This window comes from Colobus angolensis, unplaced genomic scaffold, assembly GCF_000951035.1.
Source record: "Colobus angolensis palliatus isolate OR3802 unplaced genomic scaffold, Cang.pa_1.0 Scaffold14, whole genome shotgun sequence".
In the NCBI taxonomy this organism is placed as follows: domain Eukaryota; kingdom Metazoa; phylum Chordata; class Mammalia; order Primates; family Cercopithecidae; genus Colobus; species Colobus angolensis.
In genome coordinates this window covers 15,508,407-15,535,795 of record NW_012114488.1, presented here as the reverse complement: position 1 = coordinate 15,535,795, position 27,389 = coordinate 15,508,407, and the positions used below count along the sequence as shown (strand labels likewise).

The 27,389-nt window shown below is 40.3% G+C and overlaps 1 protein-coding gene across 5 annotated transcripts in view; it reads left to right on the top strand.

The window, feature by feature from the left end:
* Positions 1 to 27,389, top strand: part of MAP3K4 (mitogen-activated protein kinase kinase kinase 4) — a 128,056-nt gene that overhangs the window by 85,591 nt on the left and 15,076 nt on the right. For 3 of the 5 annotated variants that reach the window (XR_001000984.1, XM_011934987.1, XM_011934984.1), the window contains 13 exons: positions 5,388 to 5,545; positions 8,991 to 9,107; positions 10,878 to 10,977; positions 11,083 to 11,166; positions 12,191 to 12,457; positions 13,895 to 14,044; positions 15,587 to 15,748; positions 16,224 to 16,357; positions 17,207 to 17,285; positions 18,604 to 18,682; positions 21,867 to 21,963; positions 23,073 to 23,210; positions 26,663 to 26,763. Coding sequence is in view for 4 of the 5 variants with exons in the window: in XM_011934987.1 (XP_011790377.1) it covers positions 5,388 to 5,545; positions 8,991 to 9,107; positions 10,878 to 10,977; positions 11,083 to 11,166; positions 12,191 to 12,457; positions 13,895 to 14,044; positions 15,587 to 15,748; positions 16,224 to 16,357; positions 17,207 to 17,285; positions 18,604 to 18,682; positions 21,867 to 21,963; positions 23,073 to 23,210; positions 26,663 to 26,763 (1,666 nt within the window). In the remaining variant the exon portion in view is untranslated. The remainder of the gene's footprint in view (positions 1 to 5,387; positions 5,546 to 8,990; positions 9,108 to 10,877; positions 10,978 to 11,082; positions 11,167 to 12,190; positions 12,458 to 13,894; positions 14,045 to 15,586; positions 15,749 to 16,223; positions 16,358 to 17,206; positions 17,286 to 18,603; positions 18,683 to 21,866; positions 21,964 to 23,072; positions 23,211 to 26,662; positions 26,764 to 27,389) is intronic. The other 2 variants (XM_011934985.1, XM_011934986.1) reach the window with 2 other exon arrangements.

Sequence of the window (27,389 nt, the reverse complement as noted above, 5' to 3'; positions counted from 1 at the left end):
TTGCAGTGAGCTGAGATCTGGCCACTGCACTCTAGCCTGGGCGACAGAGTGAGACTCCGTCTCAAAAAAAAAAGAAGAAGACAGAATATGCTTTGCTTCACAAACTGTCTTTGCTGGCGCTTTATCCTGTAGTGGCAGGGGAGCAGGGTGAGGAACATCAGGCATGTGAACCACGCCTTCCTGGTCGGCCGGTTTCTGTGCCGTTGGTGAGCCTGTGTGATAGTGGAAGCCTAGGCTAACATTCCCAGCTAGTTAGTTTTAGAAAGGCTTAGAGTTTAGTTTTGGCATTGCCGTCAATTATCTGCATCTCTTTTCTCACAGATGAAAAAACTGGAAACTGCCAGTGTTTTAAAAGTGTGGCCTATAATGTGCTAGAAGGATCCGGGCAGGGGTGTGTTCTGAGGACTAGGGGAGCCCAAACAAAAGCAGTGTTTCTGTTAGGAAGGAACGAAAGAATAGCAATTGAATTGGCAATCAGATTATGTTTAACACAACACCCTTGTCTGGAAACCCACTGAAAACAGCAAACAGAAAAATTCCTTCTTCTGAGAAGGAGGAAATTGGCCACAGTATCCTTTCCCGTACCCTTCCAAAATAAAAAGACTGTTAGAATTATTTGCCTTGAAATGTAAACTAAAATGAAGATGAACCCAAGCTCTAAATACTTTTCCACCTTAGGCCCAGGAGGCCCATGCAGAGATTAACTAGAGCCTTGATATCTAGGGGTGTGGCAGCCGTAACAGAAGCCGAGCATGTCTCTCCAGGGATTCTGTTGCTGACTGAAGAACTGCCCGACAGAAGGAGCAGAGCGACACCACAGCTTTCTCGGGTTGCCAGGAAGACGGCCGAATGGGAGCTGTCTTAGCAGGGGGAGGGGAAGCAGTGATGAGCAAGTTGTGATGCAGAAAGTCTGTGACCTTGGGGGCTTTACTCTGTGTTACGACATCCACTGTACTCGAAGAACAGACCCTGAAGCATGTAGGTCAAAGGAGATCACTTTAGATTTGAGATGTCAAATCTAAATCTGAGCTATGAATTGCTACCTCATTTCCTGGGTCCCTGGCCTCAGAAGTAACCAAGACAATAAACAGTAATACATGATATAGGAACATGTGATAGCCTTAAGGAAACCACTTAAAAGGATTTATAAGGATTAAAAATATGAAAATGATGGGCGAGATATGGTAGTTGTAGAAGACACACGAGAGAGCTCACGTGCACGATTTGAGTTTCTGGAGAAGAATAAACAGCAAAGGAGCAGGGAAGCTCTTAAGTTTTCATCCTACAGATTAATTATTGGGTATCCACTGTGTGCCAGGCAGGCACCATGCGGGGACCAAGGAACTAGTGCCGAGCATAAACTCCCTCTTAGAGTTTAAGAATGGGGGGGGCCACGGTGGTTTTAGAACCTTGTGAGCAAGACTACAGCTGAGAAAAATGCCCTCAGGAAAGGCACAGGTCTTTGTGGACTGCGGTTAGATTTGACTGTGTGTGGAGGTCAGGCTTCTCTGAGGAGGGAGCATTGCAACTTATCAGAAATTTATACATGTTATAATCCAGTTCAGGTAACAGATGAAAAACTTAGACCAAACAATACTATATGTTGTAATTTCTGTAATAAGAGATTGTTTTTAAAAGCTTATAGACTAGAAGGAAATATAGTCAATTCATGATCATTATTGCCTCTGGGGAGGGAGGAAAGAGATAGAAGTGAAGTGAGAACAAAGGAGAAACTAACTTTCTGGTGTCTTATTTCTTATTGAAAAATTATCTATATGCACCCCAGAACTTAAAAATTAAAGAAAAATCAACAACATACCTAAAGCAAATATGACAAAATATTAACATTTGTTTATTCTGGGTGATACTTGTGGAATACTTCTTAGAATTTTTTTTAGCCTCTTTGCTTTTTAATTTGTAAAGAGAGAGATCAAGAGAAGCCCCTTTTTGGCAGCAGGTGCAGTTCATGTGGGAAAGGAGTCCGGCAAGAGGAAGGCACCCAAGGCAGCCCGTGGGGCTCCGGCTGCAGGTGGGGAGTAGGCTGGGGGTCCAGAGCAGATGTGAGAGGATAGTTCAAGGCCATTCCAGGAATGCACATGCAAGTCCTTGGGTTGGAGGATGTAGCACACATACAGAAAGAAGTATAAGGATTCAGAGGAAACGCAGACAGTGAAATGGGCAGGACTGGGGTGGATCAAATGTGGACAAGGTGTTGGGATTGACTGTGGGTGTCCAGCTCCTGCCGCTGGGTGAGTGGTGAAGATGTGAGTCCAGTAGGAGTTTTAAGTTGGGCTGAGGGCATTTGAAAGCCCTCAGGCTTGATTTTGCTAAGGGAAAGAGATGGGGGAAAAAAAAAAAAAAAAAATATATATATATATATATGTATTAATATGTATATATGAGAAAAGGGTGAGGTTCCTCAGACTTTTGAAGGAGATGGATCTCAAAGCACAAGCATTGGGATTAGGAGGAAAAGTAGTTCCTCTGCTATAAAGAAGGGAGGAAGAGAGAATGTAACCCTGTAGGTTTGCATGTTTGGGACCAGGAAGATGAAAGATTTTATACCAAATGACTTCTATTTTTGTGTGGAGAGGTAGAGATCATCTGCTGAGATTGGGTGGGGGTGGGTATTGGCAGTTGGAGGAAAATGAGGAAGTTTCAAACTAGTGGCTCTAGAGAGAAGGCAGGTGAGCTAAGTAGAGATAGAAATACAATTCCCAGAAATGTTACGTGACTGGTGATTATGATTAGTCCCCCGGCTTCTCGAATGTGGGCAAGGGGAATGGAATGGTTAGGCTTAAGCCAGTTTTGGGATCCTGACCAACAGGTGAGATGAAAAGACAGCAAGGGGCTGCAGGGTGCGGGCAGCAGCGGGGACGCCGGCATGCTGATAGCAGTGCTATTGAAAGGATAAGCCCATGGGATCTGAACTGAAGCTGGAGGAAAGCGAACAAAGGAAGGAGTTGTGAGTTGCAGAAAAATGAGCAGTCAGTGGACTGGGGTTCCAGACAGGGCTAAGACAAGTTGCAGTGGAAGTGGTTGAACAAATCTGAAAAGAGGAGAGGAGGCTTTATTATCAGGTGTTTGAACAGGTGATTTGGGAGTTGGAGCAGTTCTGGCGATGACAAGATCCGAGGTGGAACCCCATCAAAAGTGGAGGAAGGGCCACTGGAGATGGAGGCAATCAGGAAGCTGGACTGAAGAAGTGTTTGGTGGGTTTTCCGCGTGATGCTAAGCCATGGCAGGGTAGCCGAGCCCGAGATGGAGGGAAGACTGTTAGGTGAGGGCCGATTAGAATTGCATAGGTAGCAGTCTAAAGAGGGGGCCAGTGGTGTGGCTGATGACATAAATCTTAAAGGGGCAGGGTCTTTCTTTTGTTTTGCTTTCTAAAGAAGAATATGTACAAATTATGGTTTAAAAGGAGCAGTTGGGGCCGGGTGCAGTGGCTCTCGACTGTAATCCCAGCACTTTGGGAGGCTGAGGCCGGTGGATCACCTGAGGTCAGGAGTTCGAGACCAGCCTGGCCAACATGGCAAAACCCCATCTCTACTAAAATTACAAAAATTAGCCGGACATGGTGGTGCACGCATGGAGTCCCAGCTACTAAGGAGGCTGAGGCAGGAGAATCACTTGAACCTGGGAGGCAGCGGTTGTAGTGAGCCAAGATCATGCCGTTGCACTCCAGCCTGGGAAACTGAGCAAGACTCTGTCTCAAGAAAAAAAGAAAAAAAGAAAAAAAAAAAGCAGTGGGAACAGGAGGAAGCTGACTTTGCAACCCTTGATTGCATAGAAAGACAAAGAGTTGGCCAGGCGTGGTGGTTCCTGCCTGTAATCCCAGCACTTTGGGAGGCCGAGGCGGGTGGATCGCCTGAGATTGGGAGTTCGAGACCAGCCTGACCAACATGGAGAAACCCCATCTGTGCTAAAAATACAAAATTAGCCAGGTGTGGTGGCGTGTGCCTGTAATCCCAGCTACTCGGGAGGCTGAGGCAGGAGAATCGCTTGAACCTGGCAGGCAGAGGTTGTGGTGAGCTGAGATCGTGCCATTGCACTCCAACCTGGGCAACAAGAGGAAACTCCATTTCAAAAAAAACGAAAAAGACAGATAGTTTGTCCCTTGGGGGCTGCAAGGAGGAAGTGCTGTCCTCAGGAAGGAGAAACACGGAGATGGGGGAGCTCACCAAGAAGTGAAAGGGTGGTTCTGAGCCTAGTGTTGAGGACGGTAGACCCATGAAATGCAGATTCTGCACACACAACTCTAGTCATACCAGACCCAGGACTGCAGAGTCACACCACATACCTGGAGGATGGAGGACTCAGACGCAGTGAACGATATAGCAGAAGAAAGTTGTTTTGAAATAAAGAATAGACTTCAGGCTTGCCTACTGAAAGTTATTACTAGATCTCAGAAAAATATCTTTCCCAACAATGAAGTCTGAGATGTAGCCTTGTGAAAACACTGAAACCCAAGGATAAAGAAAGGAATCCTGTAAACATCTGAGTGTGGAAACCCGAGTGTAGTCACCTTCAGGATGTGGGAGAGCAGTGGTGGGTGGGTGCTCGGGCTGGCGTCAGACTGGTTCACGCTGAGTCACACTTGGCGTTGGAAGGGAGTGGAGTGATGTCTGAAAAGTTCTGAGAGAGAGAATGTGTATGACTCAAATATTTCCTACTCTGTCAAGCTATTATTTTAAGTAAAGGAGTCCATAGACAGGGTTGTTCTAGAATGCGGCCATTGCAAACCTGTTGGGAAAAACTGCTTGATAGTTGAACCCTGCTGACCACGAAATAAATCCAAAGGAGGATTTTAGAATGGGAAAGCTGTTGTAATAGGACTTGTGGTGGGCATCAATCCCACTTCAGAACAACTGGATATTTTGGTTGTAGATCATCATTTATATGTTGCAAGCCTTGAAAACATTTTATCACACAAATCTGATGTTAGGAAGGGATGGTGCAAAGAAGGGTGTTGGCGTCCTCCTCTCCGCACATAAGGCACCATCTCAAGCTAATGTAGGTCATTAAGTGAAGATCCTAACCTCTTAAAGGAATAATGTTGACAGTACATTCATAATGAAAAGTTCTAGGTGCTGTTCTTTTGATTTTTTTCCCCCTTTATTGTACATTGTGAACATTTTTGTTACTTTGTTAGGATTTTGAAGGGGTTTTCAATAAGGTGTGAAATTGCTGGGGAGTTAGTTTTGTGATTTTTTTTTTTTTTAATCCTCATTTAGACCTCAGCTAACAGTGATGAGAACCTTGCTTCTCTCAGTGCTGCGTGCCTGTGACATTCCCCCTCTTGCCCTGCTGATGTGTAGCTTCAGGTGAGAGTGCTGAGTTGCTAAGTTCTACTCTCAAATGTCTCCCTTTACGTTTTGTATTTTAAGGTGTATTTTGATTACATGAGAAGCTGGATCCAAATGCTACAGCAATTACCTCAAGCATCCCATAGTTTAAAAAATCTGTTAGAAGAAGAATGGAATTTCACCAAAGAAATAACTCATTACATACGGGGAGGAGAAGCACAGGCCGGGAAGCTTTTCTGGTAGGAATCCTTGTGCTTCTGAACGCGACGCTCCCACCTTCTCACTCTCACAGCATTTACTCACAGATTGTCTCCTATGTGTTTGTACGTTTAGTTACATGAAAATTGCAATTATCCATATCTCACATGTGCGCCCTCTTCCAAGTTTTGAGTGGTGTTTCTCAATCAGGGGTGATTTTTTTCCCCTTGGGGACATTGGGCAGTATCTGGAGACACTTGATGGTCATGACTGGGAAGATGCTCCTGGCCGTGAGTGGGCAGCCGGGAGGGAGGCTGCTGTGTATTCACGGCACACAGAACGGCCCCACAGCAGGGTTATCCACTCAGATGTCAGCTTTGAACCTTAGAACTTCTGCCCTAGAATGAACCCTTCTTCCCCCCTAATAGAAGGAAGGAGAATGTAAGTCCTTCAAGAGAAGAATGTACCTGCGTATGTCAGTCTTGGTGGGAATGTGCAGAACTTAAGACGTATTTTAAGTGTATTTTTACCGCCACAGTTTGGGGAATGTAGTGCTCATCACAGACTCTCTTTATGAATTGGGTGTGCGTAGGGTGAGGGAATAGAAGTGCAAACAAGGGAGAATCATGAAGAGAGCAGTGCAGTCACAGGGCTGGTCTGTCAGTTCTAGGAAATGAACATCTTACATGCAAGCTCAGGATCGCTGGGCACAGGCCGCATCTCCATGGTCTTTGCTGGTGGCCACTGCATCTCTGACATGCTTTGACTCAAATGAGATCAGTGTCCTTCTGTGCTTTAGATTCTGCTGCTGTCTTTTGGCACCACCTTCTCCCACTTGTCTAATCAGCCATTTTATTTTCTGTTTCCCTTTTATAAAGTATTATAAGAACTTGCCTATTCTAGTCCTGGACCTCATTGCATTTCATCTGTTGTACTAGAGCAGCAGCTTCTGCTGCCTACCCTGTCTCCCGGTTCCGTTGGTGTGACTTCTGCAGGATTCTAGCTTTAGCTTTGTTCTTGACTCTGCCGATCTCTCCTGTGTTCACTCTCCCAGAATCTTGTATCCACTTCTCTGTTCTAATGGCCAGTTCTTTTTACATCCTCTCTCTTTATTTGGAGTGGACAGTGAACTTACTCTCCTCTCACAGCTTCATCCATCAGGCCATAATCCCCAGGCTGTCTTTGCTTGTCTGTTCAGCTTGGTGCCCATAGTCAGCCTTTTTAAAAAGGGCATTCATTGTCATTCGCAGCATCTCTCCCCGCTTACTTTTCCATGATTCTGCTTTGCCTAATTCCTTCTGTTTGCATTTTCTGTTTCCGTCAAGCTTTGTTGAAAAAATGTTTTTAAAGGTTACTGTTTAGTTTCACTACAAATTCATGTTGTTTAATGTCACTGTACCCTCACTCCCTCTTGTCAGTCTTTGTGTTTCTATCTTTTGCTTGTCCTTCACATTCCCTAGAGTGCAGTCTCTGGCCTTTGCCTTCATGATCCTTGCTCTGAGAAGCTCAAGGGCTTTTTCATTCCCCCTTCTTGTGAACAGTCCATTTTTATTGTAGTTCTGGACTCCACTGCATTTTATCTGTTGTATTGGAGCAGCAGTTTCTGCTTCAAACACTGTTTCTCCGAGGGTCAGTCAGTGTTGGAATCAACCCTGACTCCTTTATTTACTGCACATACTACCTCGACTCTCTTTGGCTGTCCTGTGAGGGTATATCCAGAATCTGACCTCTGCCTCTCAAGCAGTCCACACTTCACTCTTCCAGGTTATCATTTCTCATGTGTGTTACTGCAGTAGCTCTCTAAACAGTCTCCCTACTTCTGCCTGAAGCCTCCTAGAGTTTCTTCTCAACACCACAGCCAGAATGGTCTGGTTAAAGTGTATGTTAGACCATTGTCTCCTCTCAATTTCCCAGTGGCTCCCCATCTTGCTCAGAAAATGTAAGACTGCCTAACAATGGCCCGCAAGGCCTGACATGGTCCGATTTCTCATTACGTCTTTGTCCTCCTTCCAGACCCTCCTGTGCTCGCTTCCCAGCCACAGTGGCTTCCTCACTGTCTCAGGCCAGGCGTGTTCCAGCCTCAGGCCCTTTTCACCAGCTGGCCCCTCTCCGTGGAGTGCTCTTCCTCCCGGTTATTTTCATGACTTGTTTCCCCACTTCCTTCAGGTCTTTATCCAGATGTTACCTTCCCAGTATTTTTAAGATGGAAATTCCTACCCACAACTCCTTAGCTTTTTTCTCACTCCTTTTCTCCATAGCACTTACCAATAACCTGAAATACATTTCCCTTTTTTGTTTTATTTATTGTTTTTCTCCATCCACTGGAGGGCTTGTACCCGTTTTGTTTGCTGCTGCTTAGTACATACTAGGCACTCAATATTTGTTGAATAAGTACATTCTAGTTTTTTTATATAATGTTCTTTTTAAAAGCATGTTTCCAATCAGACCCCTTTCCCAATAAGATATTTTAAAATTTACTCTCTCTGCTTATCAAATGCCAAACTAATAAGCATGACATCCATTGCCCTCCACAGCATGGCCCCAGGACTTTCCCCTGTCCGTTTGTAGCCTAAATACCCACTACTCTTCAGATTGGATGATTTTCTTTTTTCACGAACATGCTTGTTTGACCGCATCTTCATGCTTTTTAATCATATTTATTGTTCTTCCTGGACTCTCCTTCCGCCTTTTCCATGTTCTTCTTCGCAGATTTTCCTCTTCCCAGTATTAGTCCACCTGTTAAAATTCTGCATTTGCCTGCAAGGCCCACTGCAGGGCTTTCTGAACATGAAGGCATGCCTTCAGCTGGGTCTGAAACCGTTCCTTTGTGGGGGTTGGTCTTTCTCCTCCTCCGACAAGCCTAGCACTTACCTCCTGCCACATCTGATATTGGTTCTATACTTACCTGCTCTCTGTTACTAGATCATAAGTTCTTTTCCTTGAACATCCTAAGTCAGTAAACTGTTGTTGAATTTTACTTCACTCATTTAGATTCATTTTATATACTGGGGTGTACATTTTAACACTAGTATTTAGAATTGTGTACTCAATGAGAAGGATCAGTCACATAGAGTGTTTCATGTTTAGTCACTATGCAAAGCTAATTGTGAGGGAAATTTGTAAGAACAGTTGCAGTTAAGGAATTCACTTTCCCCCTTATCCTTAGTTTGAGGCCATTTTATACCATTTTCAACATTTAAGATAGAAATAACATTTGTGTACTAATCCCGTAGCTACTATGAATCAGTTTAAGATTTTAAGGTTTATAGTGAGATACTGTGGTAATAGAACAAAGGTAGGTACATGCCATAATCCAGATTTCTACTTTTCCACATCTATGGTTTTATATTAAAAGAAGAGAAATTTTTCATTTTTGATTTTTAAACTATAACAGTAGCTGAGCCTTTCAAGTTTCTCAGTCAAGAATTAGGCTGTGAGTGGGGACAATTTTTCTTCTCTGTTTTATTTTCATTTTTGTTCCCTTAGTGACATTGCAGGAATGCTGCTGAAATCTACAGGAAGTTTTTTAGAATTTGGCTTACAGGAGAGCTGTGCTGAATTTTGGACTAGTGCGGATGATAGCAGTGCTTCCGACGAAATCAGGTTGGAGTTGTGCTTCCTTTTCTCTTCCACTTCTTATCTCGTTGTTTTCTTCCTCTTGGTGAGATCCTAGAAGGAGCATTGTTCAAACCAAATTGTGCTGGCCTAGAAGAATTTGGGCAGTAGATGTAAAGGGATTTATTTATAACTCTCTTGTCTTTCCATGTGATTTCTTAGTTATCGTTTTATGTGAAATTTTCTTTGAAGGGGAACTTAAAATTTATTTAGCGTGATAAAAATAGTGCTAACTGGCTGGGCTCGGTGGCTCACACCTGTAATCCCAGCACTTCGGGAGGCCGAGGTGGGTGAATCACGAGGTCAGGAGTTCAAGACCAGCCTGGCCAAGATGGTGAAACCTCGTCTCTACTAAAAATACAAAAAAAATTAGCTGGGCGTGGTGGCACACGCCCGTAATCCCAGTTATTCGGGAGGCTGAGGCAGAGAATTTCTTGAACCCAGGAGGCAGAGGTTGCAGTGAGCTGAGATCGCGCCACTGCACTCCAGCCTGGGTGACAGAGTGAGACTCCATCTCAAAAAAAAAAAAGCTAACTTAAGATAAAGAGATAAGGTTGACTAGAAAAAAATGAGTAGAATTTTCTTGATCTACATTGTCTGGGATGCCTTTGTATTAGTTTCTGTTCTTAAAAAATCTATGTAGTGGTCCATTAATGATATTTGGTACATTTTTATTCTTAGTATATTCCTTCTGTTGAACTTTAAACTTCAGTGTATGAAACTGGTTTCTCTGTTGAAATTCCTCCAATTCTGTGTGGATAGTATTCAGGTCAAACCTTTTGAAATTGCTACTCTTTGTGGCATATATATCAGGCATATAGCAACTTTGTGGCCATATAATCAGCAAGGTCATATGATTCAAATTTAGGGAATGCTCGAATAAAACTGACTTCTCCAAAGCTAAAATGTTTTCGCTCACCATTCAAGGTTTGATGAAAAACACATTTTGAGTTTCAGAACACCTGGTATGTTTTTATGCCAAGGTTAAAGAAAGAAGTTCCCACATGGGTTCTCACCTGGGAAAATATTGAATAGCTGAGAAATGGAATAAATAAGTTTGTAGATCTTACAGTTTTGAGAGCTAACATGGTGGGTTCAAAATAACTCCAAGCATGTAGATTCCAAATAAACATGAGAAGTCAGGAATGAAGATGGTGAACTAGAGAGTGGCTCTCATGACACGGTTTACTCATGATAGATCTAAAAGGGGGGGCAATGGGCAGTGTTGGAGTCGCTTCTGGCTTGAGGGAGCTGATCGTGCACATCTCTTCCCATTTCATTGCTCAGTAACATCATACTGCTACCTTGAAATTAGCTATAATGGGAGTATTTACACCACAGAAATCAGCGTGCACTGCGTAAGATAGTTATTTAGGGGCAGCCAGTTGTTAAATATTTCCCAGACCACACTGTATATATTTCTTTTTAGATTATGAGCCAGGAGTTAAGAACTTAACCTGAAACTCCAAGAAATGATCATAATGAAATCTTAAGAAAATTGAGCTTCCTCTTATTTGAAGGTTATTCAGTGTGCCCTGCTTACATTGAAAGGATATGAATATTTTCTACAAAACTGTCAGGAGCAGGCTTCTGAATGTTTTGACTACATCCTCAATAAGTGTTTGTTCCCATTTAAAAATCTGCAGTCTTTATTTATTACTGTAATTTAGAATTTGCTTCATCTTTGTTGTTAAATCCCTCTTGCACTTCTGGGGTATTCCCTACTGTGTTCTAACTGGCCTTGAATCCACTTGGCAGGAGGTCTGTCATAGAGATCAGCCGAGCCCTGAAGGAGCTCTTCCATGAAGCCAGAGAAAGGGCCTCCAAAGCACTTGGATTTGCTAAAATGTTGAGAAAGGTGAGCTTGCAATCCTGATTGATTAGTACCTTTTATCTTATTTTTCTTTAATCTTATTTTTTTAATGCTAACCCTAAAGAAGTTTCATTGTAACTGTGATCCTAGGACCTGGAAATAGCAGCAGAATTCAGGCTTTCAGCCCCAGTTAGAGACCTCCTGGATGTTCTGAAATTAAAACAGTATGTCAAGGTAAGTACTTCAGATGGTGTGATTGAAACATTTTGCCTTTCCTCCTTTCTTTTAAAACAGGCAAACTTTTTCTTGAAGGTCCAAATAATAAATATTACAGGCTCTGAAGGCTGTACGACAACCCCAGTTGTAAGACTGTCCTGTAATTCACTAGTGGAATAATGAAAGTCTTTTTCATACTTGACTTATTAACTTGTCTTAAGAGTGTAGATAAATACTAAAAAATTTACTCATGCTGTTTATTAATTTAGTTACACATATTTAAAATAATGTGTATAAGGAGATAATATTTATTTTAAATAGTGGTTTTGTTTTTCACCCTTATATTTCCTGATGCATTTCAAAGGTTTTACAGTGAATCTTTGACATCAAGATCCTGGTCATCACTAGAGCCACTTTTTGAGTCAGCAACTTTACTCCACTTTAAGTTGTTTGAGATTTAGCACTGTTAGAATCCGTATGTGATGTCATCACTGAACATTTTATCCCAAGCCCACGGTTTAATCCCACTCCTGTACTGAGAGTGGGAGGCATGACCTGCATTGTGCCACCACATGTGTACCCTTTGAGAAATTGATCTCAAGGAGCCTTCTTATGATGACCCCCTGGCTCCCTGCCCTGGAATAATTAGAGAATCTGTATTAACAATTTTTGCCTTTTTCCCAAGCCAGGTGATTCTCTGTAAGCATCACAAACTAGCAGTGGTTGAGGTTTTTTCAGGCTGTCTTGCCTCCCCCTCGAGTATTTTCTTTGTTGTTGAAAAGAAAGCAGTGAGGAGGATGTCCAGTAATCGGGGAGACTCTGTAAGGCCTCTCCTCCAGTGCATTCACAGACTCCTCCTGCCTCCTCCAGTCACACTGAACCCAGCTTCCTTCCTACAGTTCCCTCACTGCTCCAATTCGTGCCCTTCCCACATCCCCTCCCCAAACCTGCCTCTGCTTTCCTAGGTTCATTTGTTTGTTTTAAATAACATATTTCTCTAATGTACAATGTTCCTTAAGATTTTGGATTATTTCTTTTGCAGGTACAAATTCCTGGGTTAGAAAACTTGCAAGTGTTTGTTCCAGACACTCTTGCTGAGGAGAAGAGTATTATTTTGCAGTTACTCAATGCAGCCGCAGGAAAGGACTGTTCAAAAGATTCAGACGACGTACTCATCGATGCCTATCTGCTTCTGACCAAGCACGGTGATCGAGCCCGTGATTCAGAGGACAGCTGGGGCACGTGGGAGGCACAGCCTGTCAAAGTCGTGCCTCAGGTGGAGACTGTTGACACCCTGAGAAGCATGCAGGTACATCTCACCTCTGACTTCTCAGCAGTGTTACTTAAAGGACTTTTAGTAAGAATGAACTGTTAGCCGCTCATGAATGAGGGGTGCAGCTACCCTAGTAATCACAAGTATATACTTCCCAAAAATATGCCTCAGTGTGTTAATAGGTAATTTTGCAGCATAATTTGTACAGTATATCATTCTGTTAAGTTAAATTATTCTGGAATATTTGAAACAAACCGTCTTTCTGGTTTATATCTTTTCTTAGTTCAGTCATGTAGTTAGACCTGTGGAGCTATGATCTAAAATAAATTATGTCACTAATATAATTTGTAGTTCCAGAAATCCCAGTTCTCAAAGTATTCAGGTTTACTGGTTATTTAATTTTCACTTTTTGTAGTGAAGGTTGTCCCCTCCCTACCTAACAGGGACCTTGTGACAGTTTCTGTAACTCATTAGTTATAAACTGTGAGAAGCTTTCTCATTTATCTGTGTTCAGCTTAGGAACAGTCATGGTGAGTGTTCATATGCACCTTGAGCTCAGTCTCAAAGAACTGAGTATACACTGGCCTGCTGTGTCCCTTCACCCCAACAACTCTGCTTTTATATTCCGTCTCAGTGAATGGTTCCACTTCACTCACATGTTTAAACCAGAAGTGTGACAGCTAATATAAATTCAGCCTCCCACCTTTCCAGTTAATACCTTGCCAGAAGCATTTCCAGTCAATGATCCTTTCCCTGCATCCCCAGAGCAGCCTCTATAGTCAGAACTTTACCATCCCTCTCCTGAATTATTGCAGTTTCTTACTTTGAGTTTCCCTGCTTCAAACCTCACCTTCTGTGTCTCCAATTCTGTGTTTGTTTTTATACTTCCAGAATGATCATTATAATACATCTGATTGCATCACAGATCTACTTAAAATACTGCAAGGATTCTTTATCTCTTGAAGAACAAAAGTAATAAAGTCTTGATTTCTTAATGTTTTATACATTATAATACATCTGATTGCATCACAGATCTACTTAAAATACTGCAAGGATTCTTTATCTCTTGAAGAACAAAAGTAATAAAGTCTTGATTTCTTAATGTTTTATATAAGGCCCTTCAATTGATGTCTCTTATTCCTACATTTTCCTTCTTCACAGTGCTCCATTACACACACGCACACTCACACTCTGCACTAGCAGTACTCAACACTTGAAGTTCTAGGATAGCTCAAAGATGTTGTGCCTGCAGTCCTGAGGGGTTCTTCTCCATGGTGCTGAATATTCCAGCTGTCAATGCCCACTGAAGTCTGTTGCTATGTAGGAGAAGCTTTGCTTAAAAATGACTTTCTGATCAGATGGTTGTTGGCCTGGTATCCCTGAGATTGGCATTGTTTTTGGACTGGTGTTGAACTAGAATAACAACTAGTAACTGGGTTGGTTTTTGTGTCCTGTGCTTGATTTTCCTCTCAGGTGGATAATCTTTTACTAGTTGTCATGCAGTCTGCCCATCTCACAATTCAGAGAAAAGCTTTCCAGCAGTCCATTGAGGGACTTATGACTCTGTGCCAGGAGCAGACATCCAGTCAGCCGGTCATCGCCAAAGCTTTGCAGCAACTGAAGGTATCACGCTGTTCTCTACATTAGCTGAGATTTTTCCTTTTTGATGAAATACTGTGGAAGAGTCAGTGTGTGATAATGTGTGTAAGGTAATATCAGCCAAGGAACTTGAGCTCTTAAATTGCCCACCCACTTACCTCTCTTCCCAATACATATTTTCTTACGTCTAAACTACAGATTCTGAGATTCCTGAAGCTGTAGAACTTTGTAATTGGAAAGGATAGAGAATTGAACTTTATGTGACTTATTCATGGTGACTACATGACTGGCTAGTGGCAAAGTTGAAAATTTAGGAATATAGGTCTCTTCATTCCCAGTGTAAATTTCATTCTCCTTTCACAATCTCCAGTATTTACTAGAGGTATTCCATATCAGTAGTGTGTAATAGAAGATTTATTTATTGTTTTGTTTAATAATTCAACCAAATTAAACATAATAGAAAAAAGTTGCAGAGAAGCACAAAGGCCTTTCAAAGTTTATAACAAGCCACAGCCTGGCTGTCTTTTTCCATTATTTTCTGTTTTTGACACTTTCTATTTTGTATCCCATGTATCAGTCTTGATCTCATCCACACTTTTGCAGGCAATCGGTTACGTCTTCTCACTCACATTAAGGCCTAACTTCTTGAAGAAGAAACACTCTCTGAAGTTACAAGTCATTTCATAAACATTTGTTTTTCTTCTGTCAGTCTGATTTGTCTAATTTATCTATAAACATTTATTAACTAAATATTTAGGTTCTCTCTCTTTATAGATTGCTGGAAGAATATTTTGTAACCATAGTAAGGGGATTGCCTGATGGAGACCTTGTATGCACTCGTGTGTAAGGGTAGAAAGGGAGACCAATTTGGAGCTATTGTGTTGCCGACAGAGGTGACGAAAGCTCGAGCTATGGCAGGGCTTCTCAGCCTCTTCAGTGTGGACATTTGGGCCGGTAATTCTTTGTTGTGGAGGTCCGTCCTGTGCATTCCAGGACGTTTAGCAGCATTCCTGGCCTCTACTTACCATATCCCAGTAGATTCCACTTTTTCCTCCAAATTTTGACAGTCTAAAACTTCTCTGGACAATGTCTCCAGACGCTGAGGGGAGGGCGAAAAATCCACCCCAGAAGAGAACCCCTGGACTAGGAAGTAGCAGGGAAATGAGGACAGCCTGATTCGAGGACACCGTGGAGGTCGTCTAGAAGTACGTGGGCTTTTTCACTCTGTGGAATTGCACCCGTACTTATGGTTGAGCAACTGTCCAAGAGGAGTAAACAACAGGTGGTTGACGTATAAAAATATTGAAGATAAAAGCATCTATTCCAAGAGCAGATTACAACTAGACTGTATCATTTTAAATGTATTTTTTCTCTTCTATTTAAGAATGTCAAATAAAATGACATAATTTCTTCTATATTTGGTAATTCCTTTTGATAACTAAAAGTGGCTGAATTGTTTTGTAGTGGTTAATGTCTGTGTGATGATGAATGAAATCTTTCTTTAAAATGTGTTAAGTATTGTATGATTTGCTTCGTTTTGCATTAATCCCGGTTTGGACTCTTTAGAATGATGCATTAGAGCTATGCAACAGAATAAGCAATGCCATTGACCGCGTGGACCACATGTTCACATCAGAATTCGATGCTGAAGTTGATGAATCCGAATCTGTCACCTTGCAACAGTACTACCGAGAAGCAATGATTCAGGGATACAATTTTGGATTTGAGGTAGGTTCAAAATAAGAGGAAACACACACTACAGTTTAGTAATTGCTTGATAACTTACAGAAAGTTTTAGGAACCTTTTACAGTAAATCTGATATTGTAATCACAGCGTAATCAAGAATATCATCTTATATCACTGCTGTGTATCGGAGATGTTACTGTACTTTTAAACTGTTAGGTAGTTGTCCGACTTTTATTTGGTGCCAACAGCCAACTACTTAACATTTTAAAACTTTAAAGAGATGTTTTATATCATGAAAGCACATTCTTAATTTAAACTCAGGAGTGAAACATTTATGCAACTGCATGTTGAAACACTATACTTTCCATAATTCTTCATATATTCAAAATATAGAAATTTTAATTGGATTTCACTTTTTGTTTTTAGAAAACATTTTAAACAGACATGGCATTATAGTGTGTGGTATTATTTAATGATCATTTTCTTAATTTTGATATACATGAAATCTTCTTACAGTATCATAAAGAAGTTGTTCGTTTGATGTCTGGGGAGTTTAGACAGAAGATAGGAGACAAATATATAAGCTTTGCCCGGAAGTGGATGAATTATGTCCTGACTAAATGTGAGAGTGGTAGAGGTACAAGACCCAGGTAATGACCAAGTAGGATATTTCTGAAATACGTCATGTGGGGTTGGGAGTATTTGTTCATATATGTCCTATGGGATTTTTTTTTGAGCAGATGACACAGAAGGGAGCACCCTAAACTCTTTGGTGATCAGGTTTTTTTTTTTTTTTTTAATGGAAAAATATATAGAGAAAACTACATAATTCTTGGGAAAAAAATTTTTTAAAAATTTGTTCCAAATTGGAGTTGTCTTTAAGGGAACTCATGTTCTCCTTTGACAAGTCTTCCTGATGACTAATGTTTTTTCCTCCCTCGTGAAATTTATTCATTAAGAAACCGTTTTGGAATTTGCAGGGGTGAAATGGGTGAATCATCTGTGAGGCTCAATAGTAGCTCCACTAAAGTAAACATAGTTATTAAAGTGTCATGACTGTGTGAAAAATAGCTGAGCGTTCTGTAATTTGTAATGGAGGGGTAGCATGGGGCACTTTTTAAAAGTCATTAAGCAATTTCTCCAAGTTAGAGAAAACACATTTGCTGTGCCTGAGACTCAAGTAGGAACTTTGTGTTACAAAACTCATAAAGAATTGTTGAATTACAAATAAATAATTGTTGAATTACAGATGGCACCTATCATGTCTAAAATCCGCTTCCATGCTTCCTATTGGTTTCAGAACAAAATTAAATTTTAAAAAATTATTCTCCTTTCCAAAAGGTCACTGTAAACTTACTGAACCCAGGCCAAAAAAAAAAAAAAAGTGTTTTGTCCTAAATAGTAATTATAATTATGTCACTTTTCAGTATTGTACAGTCTAAAACTGCTACAGCGCTGTCTTGGTTGTTTTGTGATTGCCGAACTTTTTCATGTACCAGGTGGGCGACTCAAGGATTTGATTTTCTGCAAGCAATTGAACCTGCCTTTATTTCAGCTTTACCAGAAGATGACTTCTTGGTATGGAATATTCTAAAGGTTTTTTCATTATAAAATAAGCCAGTCACTCTTTGTTTTCTGGTTTGTGTATGTTTTATATGTAATAGTGGTTCTTTTTTTTTTTTTTTGAGACAGAGTCTCGCTCTGTCACCCAGGCTAGAGTGCGGTGGCCGGATTTCGGCTCACTGTGAGCTCCGCCTCCCAGGTTCACGCCATTCTCCTGCCTCAGCCTCCCAGGTAGCTGGGACTACAGGTGCCCGCCACCTCGCCTGGCTAGTTTTTTGTATTTTTTAGTAGAGACGGGGTTTCACCGGGTTAGCCAGGGTGGTCTCGATCTGCTGACCTCATGATCCGCCCGTCTCGGCTCCCCAAAGTGCTGGGATTACAGGCTTGAGCCACCACGCCCGGCCGTAATAGTGGTTCTTACATATTTTTCATGTAATGATAATGCTGAGAAATTTAAAGTACTCCTCATAGCAGAGTAAGATATTTTTTTCTTTTTGTAACATTAGTGTTCAACTAAATCAATGTCTAGTTTGTAAACCCTGGCCCTTCTAACATATTTGGTAGTTTTATATTTTTACTGCTATCGTAGCTACTGCTTTGGGGCAGAACAAAAATTAGCTCTTTTACCTCAGTGTGCATCATTTGAGAGCATCTTGCTCATGTTAAATATTATCACTGTTAGTCTGATAAATGTCATCAGATTAGCATGATGTTGCTCATAGTGTGAATTCATTTATTTTATTCTCCCAGTAGTAGGGACAATTATATGAGAAGTTCTCTGCTTGTACGCATTATTGTGTTATGGGAAGTTGACAGCTAATTTGCTTTTACTTACAAAAAATGAAATACACTGTATTATTTTAAATTACATACAGTTTGTGTTTATACCTATTTTCTTTTTTTTTTTTTTTGAGACGGAGTCTCGCTCTGTCGCCCAGGCTGGAGTGCAAGTGGCCGGATCTCAGCTCACTGCAAGCTCCGCCTCCTGGGTTCACGCCATTCTCCTGCCTCAGCCTCCCGGGTAGCTGGGACTACAGGCGCCCGCCACCTCGCCCAGCTAGTTTTTTGTATTTTTAGTAGAGATGGGGTTTCACCGTGTTCACCAGGATGGTCTCGATCTCCTGACCTCGTGATCCGCCCGTCTCGGCCTCCCGAAGTGCTGGGATTACAGGCTTGAGCCACCGCGCCCGGCCACCTGTTTTCTTTTAAGCTAACTGAAAATAGTTTGGGTAGCATGTTTTTAAAAATACACTGAAAATTAATTTGTGCTACTTCCATAATTAAGAAAGCATGCCTGTTTTCTCTACTTTTCCCAATTTCTTTTGGTTTCTAGAGTTTACAAGCCTTGATGAATGAATGTATTGGCCATGTCATAGGAAAACCACACAGTCCTGTTACAGGTTTGTACCTTGGTAAGACAGCCGTTACAGCATTTCTTCTGGAACACAATGATTTGAGTGGACAAATCCTCTTGTAATTGCAGTCGTTTAAAATGGTATAAGAGGTGTCTTAATATTTAGGAAAACGGCAATGAGAGGGACAGAAATGAGGTGTGTAGACAGATAACTCCACAGCAATCTTTCTACATCCGACAGGAAGATTAAAACGTCAGCCATAAGCTAGCCAGCAGTATTCAATTAATACATTTTTTTCTAGGCCAGTATACCATTCTTTTTTCCCCCTTACCATCTTTTCTGATGGGGAGGAAAGACTGGAGGAGGGTGTTGTCTGCCAAGCAGGAGAAACCGCCCCTGCTACAGGTGGCTGCAGATCACTTCCCTGTCCCTCCTTCCTTACCTTTGAGGACAGCAGTGTCCATTTCTCCACAGCTGTCCCAAGTGCCCACCTTCCCACCAGCTGTAGTAAATTCTGATTTGGTTTTACTTTTTAAAAAATCAAGTTAAGGTATGCTGCTATATATATTACTTTAATTACAATTTTTGATTACAGTTTATGTACAATTTTACAGTCACATTGAATGATTAACGCTTTTACAGTGTATGTTGGAATGTTGAAAACAAAATATATGTCAAAAAAAAGCTATGTCTTATGCCATTCTTGAGATAGTCTGTAAATAAAACAAAACTGTTTATAATAATAAACACCCAAAAATGAAAACTTAGAAATTTTATGCAATTTAAATTACACAAAATATAATTCATAAATGGTAAATTTATTGAACATCAACTATATTTCATATAGGGTACTTGCTAGCTACAGAAAATTAGTAGAATGGGTTTTAATTGTTGGTTTTTTAATCTTCAGTTCATACCTCTTTTTCTCCCAAGGTTGTTGTGAAAATGAAAGTTATCATTTGTAAGACTATTTGAGCATTTTATATAAAGCATGCTATTGTCTTATCAGGCTTTTGCCTAAGCATATTATGAATAATTTTGATTTTCTGATCTCTTAAGACGTTCATGTTTCTCTAAGAACACGATTGATAGTTCAGTAAGAATTACTTAAAAAATACTTTATTACATAAGGAATCATTTTCATTGTGGAAAAATTACAACATAGAAAAAGTGTCTAGAAAAATATGGAAGATGTACATTTAGAAAATTTATCAATGTAGAAAAAGGATGACAAAAGACAAAAGAAAACTGACTCATACTTCCTTAATCCAAAGGCAGTCCCGGGTGACATCGGAGTCGCTCATCTTTCAGTATGCCTGCCACTCCACCCTGCAGTGGGACAGTTCATTAATAGCGCTCTCTGGAGACCCACATGGTCCTCTGTCCTCTCAGCCACTGTGGGTTAGTGGAACCAACTGTGGGGACCTGGACAGCAATTGACCTGGGGCTGCTCATTTAATGTCATTGAGCCTCCCTTTTTAATGAGTGAACTGGATGCTAATGAGGATTAAATAAGTAATAACATTGTATAAATTCTAGTGTTCCACACAAAACAGGGGTCATCATTTGATTTTGTGGTGTTTTTTTACAAAAGAAATGAATGAAAATGAGAGCACATCAACTGTCATTTTGTTACTGTTGCTTACTTTCTTCCTTTCCCTCTGTTGTAAGCGTGTAACAAATAACAACCTGGTATGTAAGCTTCCATATTTTCTGTAGATTCATATAATCGCACAAATACATTCTACCTGTACCTTTCTCTGTGAGCATTTCATCACACAGTCATTTATAGGGTGGTTTGTTTACAATTGTAGAAATGTCTCTGTGTCAACAGGTATCGATCTCACTGGTTCTTTTTATTGGCCACACTGTGGCTGTCATGAATGTACTGTAATTCTTTCTACCATTTTTTTAATGGGCTTTTTTTGTTTTGGCCATGAAAAGCATCTCTATAATCAGTGTTTACCCATAGTGAAATGTGAACATCCATTTTGTTTATTAGCCATTTGAATTTTCTTTCCAATGAAGTGGAAAGTTTTTCAGTGTTACATATACCTACTATTAAAATAATTGCTTTGTTTCATGCAAAACATGTATGTGCACATGGTTTTTTAAACAGAATGTCTTTATTTGTAGGAAAATTTTTACTAATTTTTAACTAGTTCCCAGTATCTTTGCTTAATTACTCACCAAATCATTTTTTTTTTCTTTCAACCTTTGTTACTATTGAGTTTCTTCCATTTGCTATTGTAATAGCTAGGATAATGAATCGGAGAAACAAATTGCCTGAGGTTTTTTTGTTAACAGTCCCTTTAAAGTTTTGTAAATTCTGCAAGAGAACTTCAGATCTCTCCATTTTTACTACTTCTGTCTCTCTTGTTTCACCTTATTAATAGCAAACAAAATCATGAAGAAACAGGATTTCCATTTAGGATAAAACTTGTTTGGGGTAAAACATATATAGACTGAAAGTATTAACATGAAGAGAAAATATGACATTAAAAAAATACTAAGGAGGGTTAAAACAGATTGTTAAAAGTCAAGAAGAGAAAAAGCATGTTACGGAGAGTAGGCAAAATATAACACATGTCCATTAATATTGACATCTAGTTATTGGGAAAGTGGAATTGTCAGCATATTTGTAATCACCAGATAAGATCTCTAATTTTAAATTTTATCTAGTTTTAAATTTTTATTTTAAATTTTATTCATATTTATCTATTACCAGAATATGTAAAAGAAAAAGAGAAGAAAACATGCTCTTGAAAAAAATAATAACTCAGTTAAATTAAATCTACCTGATCTGGTTTAAAGGAACTGGAGTAAAACTCCATGCACTCAGGAAAATGACAGCGACCTCAAAGGCAGGACCTCTCAAAATGTCACCAGTGACCACAGTCTTTTTAACGTGTAGATAACATAAGAACTCCTTTTTATTAGGAGTATCTCTAAAATGAGTTAAATCATTTGTTTAGCTTACATTATGTATGTTTTACTCCAGGATTTTAAAAATGTTTTTTGATGGAGAAAACTGTAAATATATAATAGGGCTTTACTGACTTTTAAAAAGTGACATTTTCCATAATATTTGTATATGTAATATTATTTTTTACTTATATAAATGGACTTACCTTGGTTTTGGCCAAAATAAGTGACATTCCATTTTCCATTTGACTGTTTATTTGATGATTTTCTGTGGACCATATTAACAAGTTGCATTTGTTGCCATTTTTGCTGGCAGCCATTCATCGGAACAGCCCCCGTCCTATGAAGGTACCTCGATGCCATAGTGACCCTCCTAACCCACACCTCATTATCCCCACTCCAGAGGGATTCAGGTATTTGGTGCTTGTCTAGTCATTTGCTTTACGGAGTGCTCTCCGATATGCATGTTGATACTTTTGAAACTACTAGATGCTTGCTCTGAGAGCTAAATACCTTTTCCGCGTTGTTCGTACATTTGTAAAAGCTCTTTCTTGCATTATCTTGAAGCCTTTAGTTGCAAAAGAAAAAGATATGCAAATTTAAAACAGACCTGTACCTTTCAAGATAACTTCATTTCTCAGCTTATTTATAACTGCAAGCTACTAAATGCTTTCAGGCTTTGGAGTCATTTTTTCCTTTCCTGCCTTTGAAAAATAACCTTCGGAAAACAAATTTGAATGTAGATAGTGTCATCAACATTTGAAAACAATACGAAATACCACTAAAAGTGGAGAAAAACTGGAATGACCTTTCCAGATTCAATTTTTACCTGCATATGTAATTACAAAGCAACGTAAACACTAAGTGAATTCAGAAACTATAGTACATTCACAATAACTACCTTGAATGTGGTGGCATTTCTGCATCTTGAGGTAGTGAGCACCTTCTCTCGCTGTATAATCACTTTTTAAAAGTATAATTTTATTTAACAATATTTGCTAGATAAGGACCACAGTTATTATTTTTTTTAAAGCTGTATGGGGACCGGGGTGCAGTGACCCACGCCTGTAATTCCAGCACTTTAGGAGGCCGAGGCGGGAGGATCTCTTGAGCACAGGAGTTGGAGAACAGCCTGGGCAATGTAGCAAAACATCGTCTCCACAGAAAATACAACAAAGATAATAGCTGGGTGTAGTGGCCGTTGCCTGTAGTCCCAGCTACTCGGGAAGCTAAAGCAAGGAGGATCACTTGAGCCCAGGAGGTCAAGGCTGCAGTGAGCTATGATTGCGCCACTGCACTCCAGTCTGGGCAACAGAGTGCAATGCTGTCTCAAAAAAAAGAAAAGCTTGGAAGTTAGGTTTTTTCTTTTTTACACCTAGACTCAAATCTCAAAGAACAATTTGCATTTTATATTTTTAAACATATTTCACCCCCTTGCCATAATTTATTTTTAATTGAAAAAGATTTTCAAGTCCATTCCCTCTTCTCACATGTGTTCCTGAAGCTTTTCTTCTTGTCTTAGCACTCGGAGCGTGCCTTCCGACGCGCGGAGCCACGGCAGCCCTGCTGCTGCTGCTGCTGCTGTTGCTGCCAGTCGGCCCAGCCCCTCTGGTGGCGACTCTGCGCTGCCCAAATCCATCAGCAGTGCCCATGATACCAGGTAGTCTCACCCCACCAGCGTCCCATGCCCTCATCACCCCTCACATGTGCTTGCACAGTGACCATAGCGTTAGGGTGTGTGCCGGCTGTGGTTGGGCTTCTTTGCTGTGGTGTGTGAGTGATGCTGTAGGGCCTTCTGCAGGTTGTCACGACCCGAAGGCTCTGGCACCGACCAGCACGAATAGATACTTGTCTGATGTCAGTATTTCTTTGGACCTGATATTAGCCAAAATGTCCAAAGACTTTGCGAAGAATAACTTGATGGAGTATCATAGGAAAAGACTGGTCCACAGCAGAAGGGGACATGAGCATTTTGCTTCATGGAGCCTGGAGTCATGAGGTGGTTAAAAGATGACATCTAGTTAATGATCTGAGGTGGTAACATTTTATTTTTGGGGGAAGAGCAGTTTTCTAACCAAATATTCTATTTTAAATAATTGTTGATCAGAAGTAGTTTATAGAACTGGAAAAATGAGTTCATGGGGTTTGTATGTCATATGGACAATAGATCAGTACTTGAGAGAACTCTTAGTCAACTTGGCAAGCCCCAGAACAGTTAAGTCTTGCATTGTCTTTTGTATTAGTAAGGAGGGTCTTGTAGGTTTTCCCATCCTAGTTATATTTTGGCAGAGGATTTCATCATGTTCTCCTATCCTAAGTGGAGGAAGAGCTGTTGTTCTCTCTAAATTTCACCCCTATACCTAAGTAGGAGGAATGCTGTCAGTATTCCCATCTTCCAATGCGAGTCAAACCAAACTATGTAGGTTGAGGGTATCTGATCTTAAAAGATCAACTTGTGATAGAACCTGGGGCTCTGTGTTCAGCTCTGAGGAGAAAATAGTAGAGTTATCAGGAAGATAATGCCTGGCTTTAGATTTTAAAATAGACTAAAATGTTTTTACACTTACTTTAATAACAGTTTAAAATTTCTACAAATATTTGCAGTCTTCATTCATTAATTAATACTTCTAAATTTTAGTGAGAAATGTCTATAACCTAAAAAATGTCAAAGTATTTTACAGCTTAAGCAGCCAACTAAAAAAATTAACAACATTGAACAAATTCCCATGTAGCTTCCTAATTTTTATGTTTAGAGCTTTTCATGGCTAATATCTTCATATATGCTTTTATATCCCTATGAGGGCTGCCAAAACTGTCTTCTTTATTCATGCAGTACAGACTGAAGTGCTTTGGTCTAAAACACAGTCATAATTGAGGAGAGTGCTGGCCACCCGTGGCTCCTGCCTCCCACACCTGCTGTGTCCACGTTCACATGAGACTGCTCCCGAACTGGATAATGGGGAGTGACCTCTCTCTTTTTAAAAGTTGATGCGCTGTGTTTTAAGGCATTTATAAGTTGGTAGTGTGGTACATTACGTGTATTTTAGTATAAGAGTTAAATACTACAGTTGGCCTTTCATGGAGTTTGGTCTTGCATAAGCAGTTTTTCAGCATTTCATCTTAAATGCTTATCGGTAGCATTTCATAAGTATTCATCTTAAGTTTATACATACTTAGACAATCTTTGATGTTTAGAAATTTTAATGTTATCATAGTGTGCTATCTTGAAGGACATTTTTTACATAGGATTCCCGTTCACTTTACTTTATGACCCTGTGTGTGTGCGTGAGACAGTAGGTAGAAAAGAGCACAGCCACGTGAAGAGGTGTGGGTGGTCATCAGACTCCCTGCTGCATTCAAGCCCTGCGTAAGCCTCACTGCCTTCACAGTGAGCCTGGTTCGTGGGCCTGTGAGTCACTGGTGGATTCGGCTCACTGCTCCTGAGGCAAACTTCACAGACCCGAGGTCTTGTTTCTCATCACAGCTGTGGGTTTGTGAATGTGCCACGGGGAGGCAGAATGACACCAGTGTGTGCATCCCTGCCACAGCCATGGGATATAGCACTCGCCTATCTTATAGATACTTCAACCAAAGTTCAACTTCAATCGACCCTAGAGGTTTCGATAAGTATTTTTAGTTGATTTTACTTTACCTAGGAAATACCTTTTCTGGGCTTACCTCACCATCATTTGTACAAACACTTTGCAGTGGTGCTGTTGCTGAGGCTTGCTCCTGCTGGCTCTCAAGAGCTGATGGCAAATGTTTGAGAAATTTTGCAAGTTGTTATACCACAGAAATTGGCAAACTCTACAACCCACCTCCCCATCCTCCACATCCCCCTCCAGAGCTAGTTGTTCAACATTCCCCAATATGCCACTTCATGAGTATATGTTCTTGCCTTTTACCCATGCAAAAATCTCTTAAGGACATGGAATTGGCCAGTCTCACCTGTGGGAAATTGGGAAAATTAGAGGTGTTTAGTGACTTCTTGGTCTCACCAGTGGTCTTTAGTGCTGCTTAGGAGTGGAATAGGCTTCCTGACTTCAATACCAGAGGTTTTCCCATCAGATAGTGCTGAATTTTTGATGAACTATATGGCAGTAGAAATGTCCCCATCACTTCAGACTTAGCAAGTACTATACTAGATTTGAGGGCTTAGAGAAATACCAGAAAAATGCATATTTTATAATTTGTAAATATCTGTACAATAGATCATGTTGCCTTCAACCTATCAGTGTATAATAAGAGCATAAATGCTACCATACTTCATTATGTCATTCACTTAAAAATAATGCACTAAATGACTTTAATAAACTAATGCCAAATTTATATGAGGTTCTTTGATTATTCGAATTACAATTTTAACACATTCCCTATTTAGTTTTAGTTTTTACTCTTTATGGGTTCATTCTGGTTGCTGAACATTTCACTTTATTCTGGAAAAGCACCTCATTAACTTTGTTCTTTAATATATTAAGCTTCCTGCTCTTTTGCACTTTTGCTTGGCTACTGCTTGAGAAACCTTTAGGTATTGCCTTCCATTTTCTTATTAAGAAATTTGGAATCTTTTGGACCATGGAATGATTTTAGTACTTTAAATATAATTAAGACATAAATATAATTTGATGGTAACCTTAAAGATCAGTAAGATTTGGTTAATACGGTTTTATTCACCCTAGGCTTGAGTTATGGAGCTTTTCACATGTCAGTAACACTTCAGTAGTGTTCTGTTTTTATTTCTGTTGTTAATGTAAGACAAGATTTTATGCAGGCAGGTGTTTGTTCTCAGGCTCGGGTGTTGGCTATGGAGAGATGAAAATAGAGCCCTCTTTCCAGACTCTAGAGCTCTAACAGACTGCAGAGGAGGGTCTCCACAGCAGCGCTGTTTGCTTAGGGGGAAAATTCTGGCGGGTCTGTCCTGTGCGTTTTCTGCTGCCCACTAGATGCCAGTAGCACCTTCCCAGAAGTGTCTAAGACATTGCTGGAGACAGAGTTGTTCCTGGCAGGCAGAGTTGCCCCCATTGAGAATTAGTTCCTCTAGAAAAATCTCACAGATCTTTCATTTTAAATTCTATTGAATTGATAGCTCAATTGTTAAAAATATTAAAACAGGGGTTCCAGCGTCCCTGAAAATGATCGATTGGCTTCCATAGCTGCTGAATTGCAGTTTAGGTCCCTGAGTCGTCACTCAAGCCCCACGGAGGAACGAGACGGTGAGTGTTTTAAGGTGGTGGCTGCATTCACAATCAGCCTAATCACAACCAGCCTAATCATTTGTCCCAGTTCGCCAGTTTCTGTCGTTAATGCCTTTATGAGGATTCCTTGAAGATTCCTTTTTTTGGTCCTTTCTAAAGGAACGAAGGGTAGGAAGCAGCAGAGCTTTCTGAGAAGACTTACTGCTGAGCACGTTGGCCTTTTAATACAGATGCCTTTTTAGCTCTGTTAGCATTTTATAGGTCTACTTTTGTTGCTTTAAAAATATTATTCTAGATATTTTAACTGTTGAATACTTCTATTCATTTAAAAAATACAGAAGTGACACTGTGTTGGTTGATCATATGTAGAAATTTCATTTATAATGCAGCCCTCAGAAACCTTGGCTCAGGAACCACATTGCTGCTTCCATTGGAGCAGGGCTGGGGCTCCTGAAGCCAACATCTTGAACGAGGTCCCCAAGGAGTCCACTTTTTGCACTGTATTCTGTTGACTGTTACTAGTGAAAAGATGAGTGTAGTTAAAATCCTGTAACCCCGTTAACTTCTTAGTTGGTGCAGTTTTTAGAATTGATTGCAAAGATAGTTTCTCACACCCACATCAAACACACCAAAAATCAATAAAC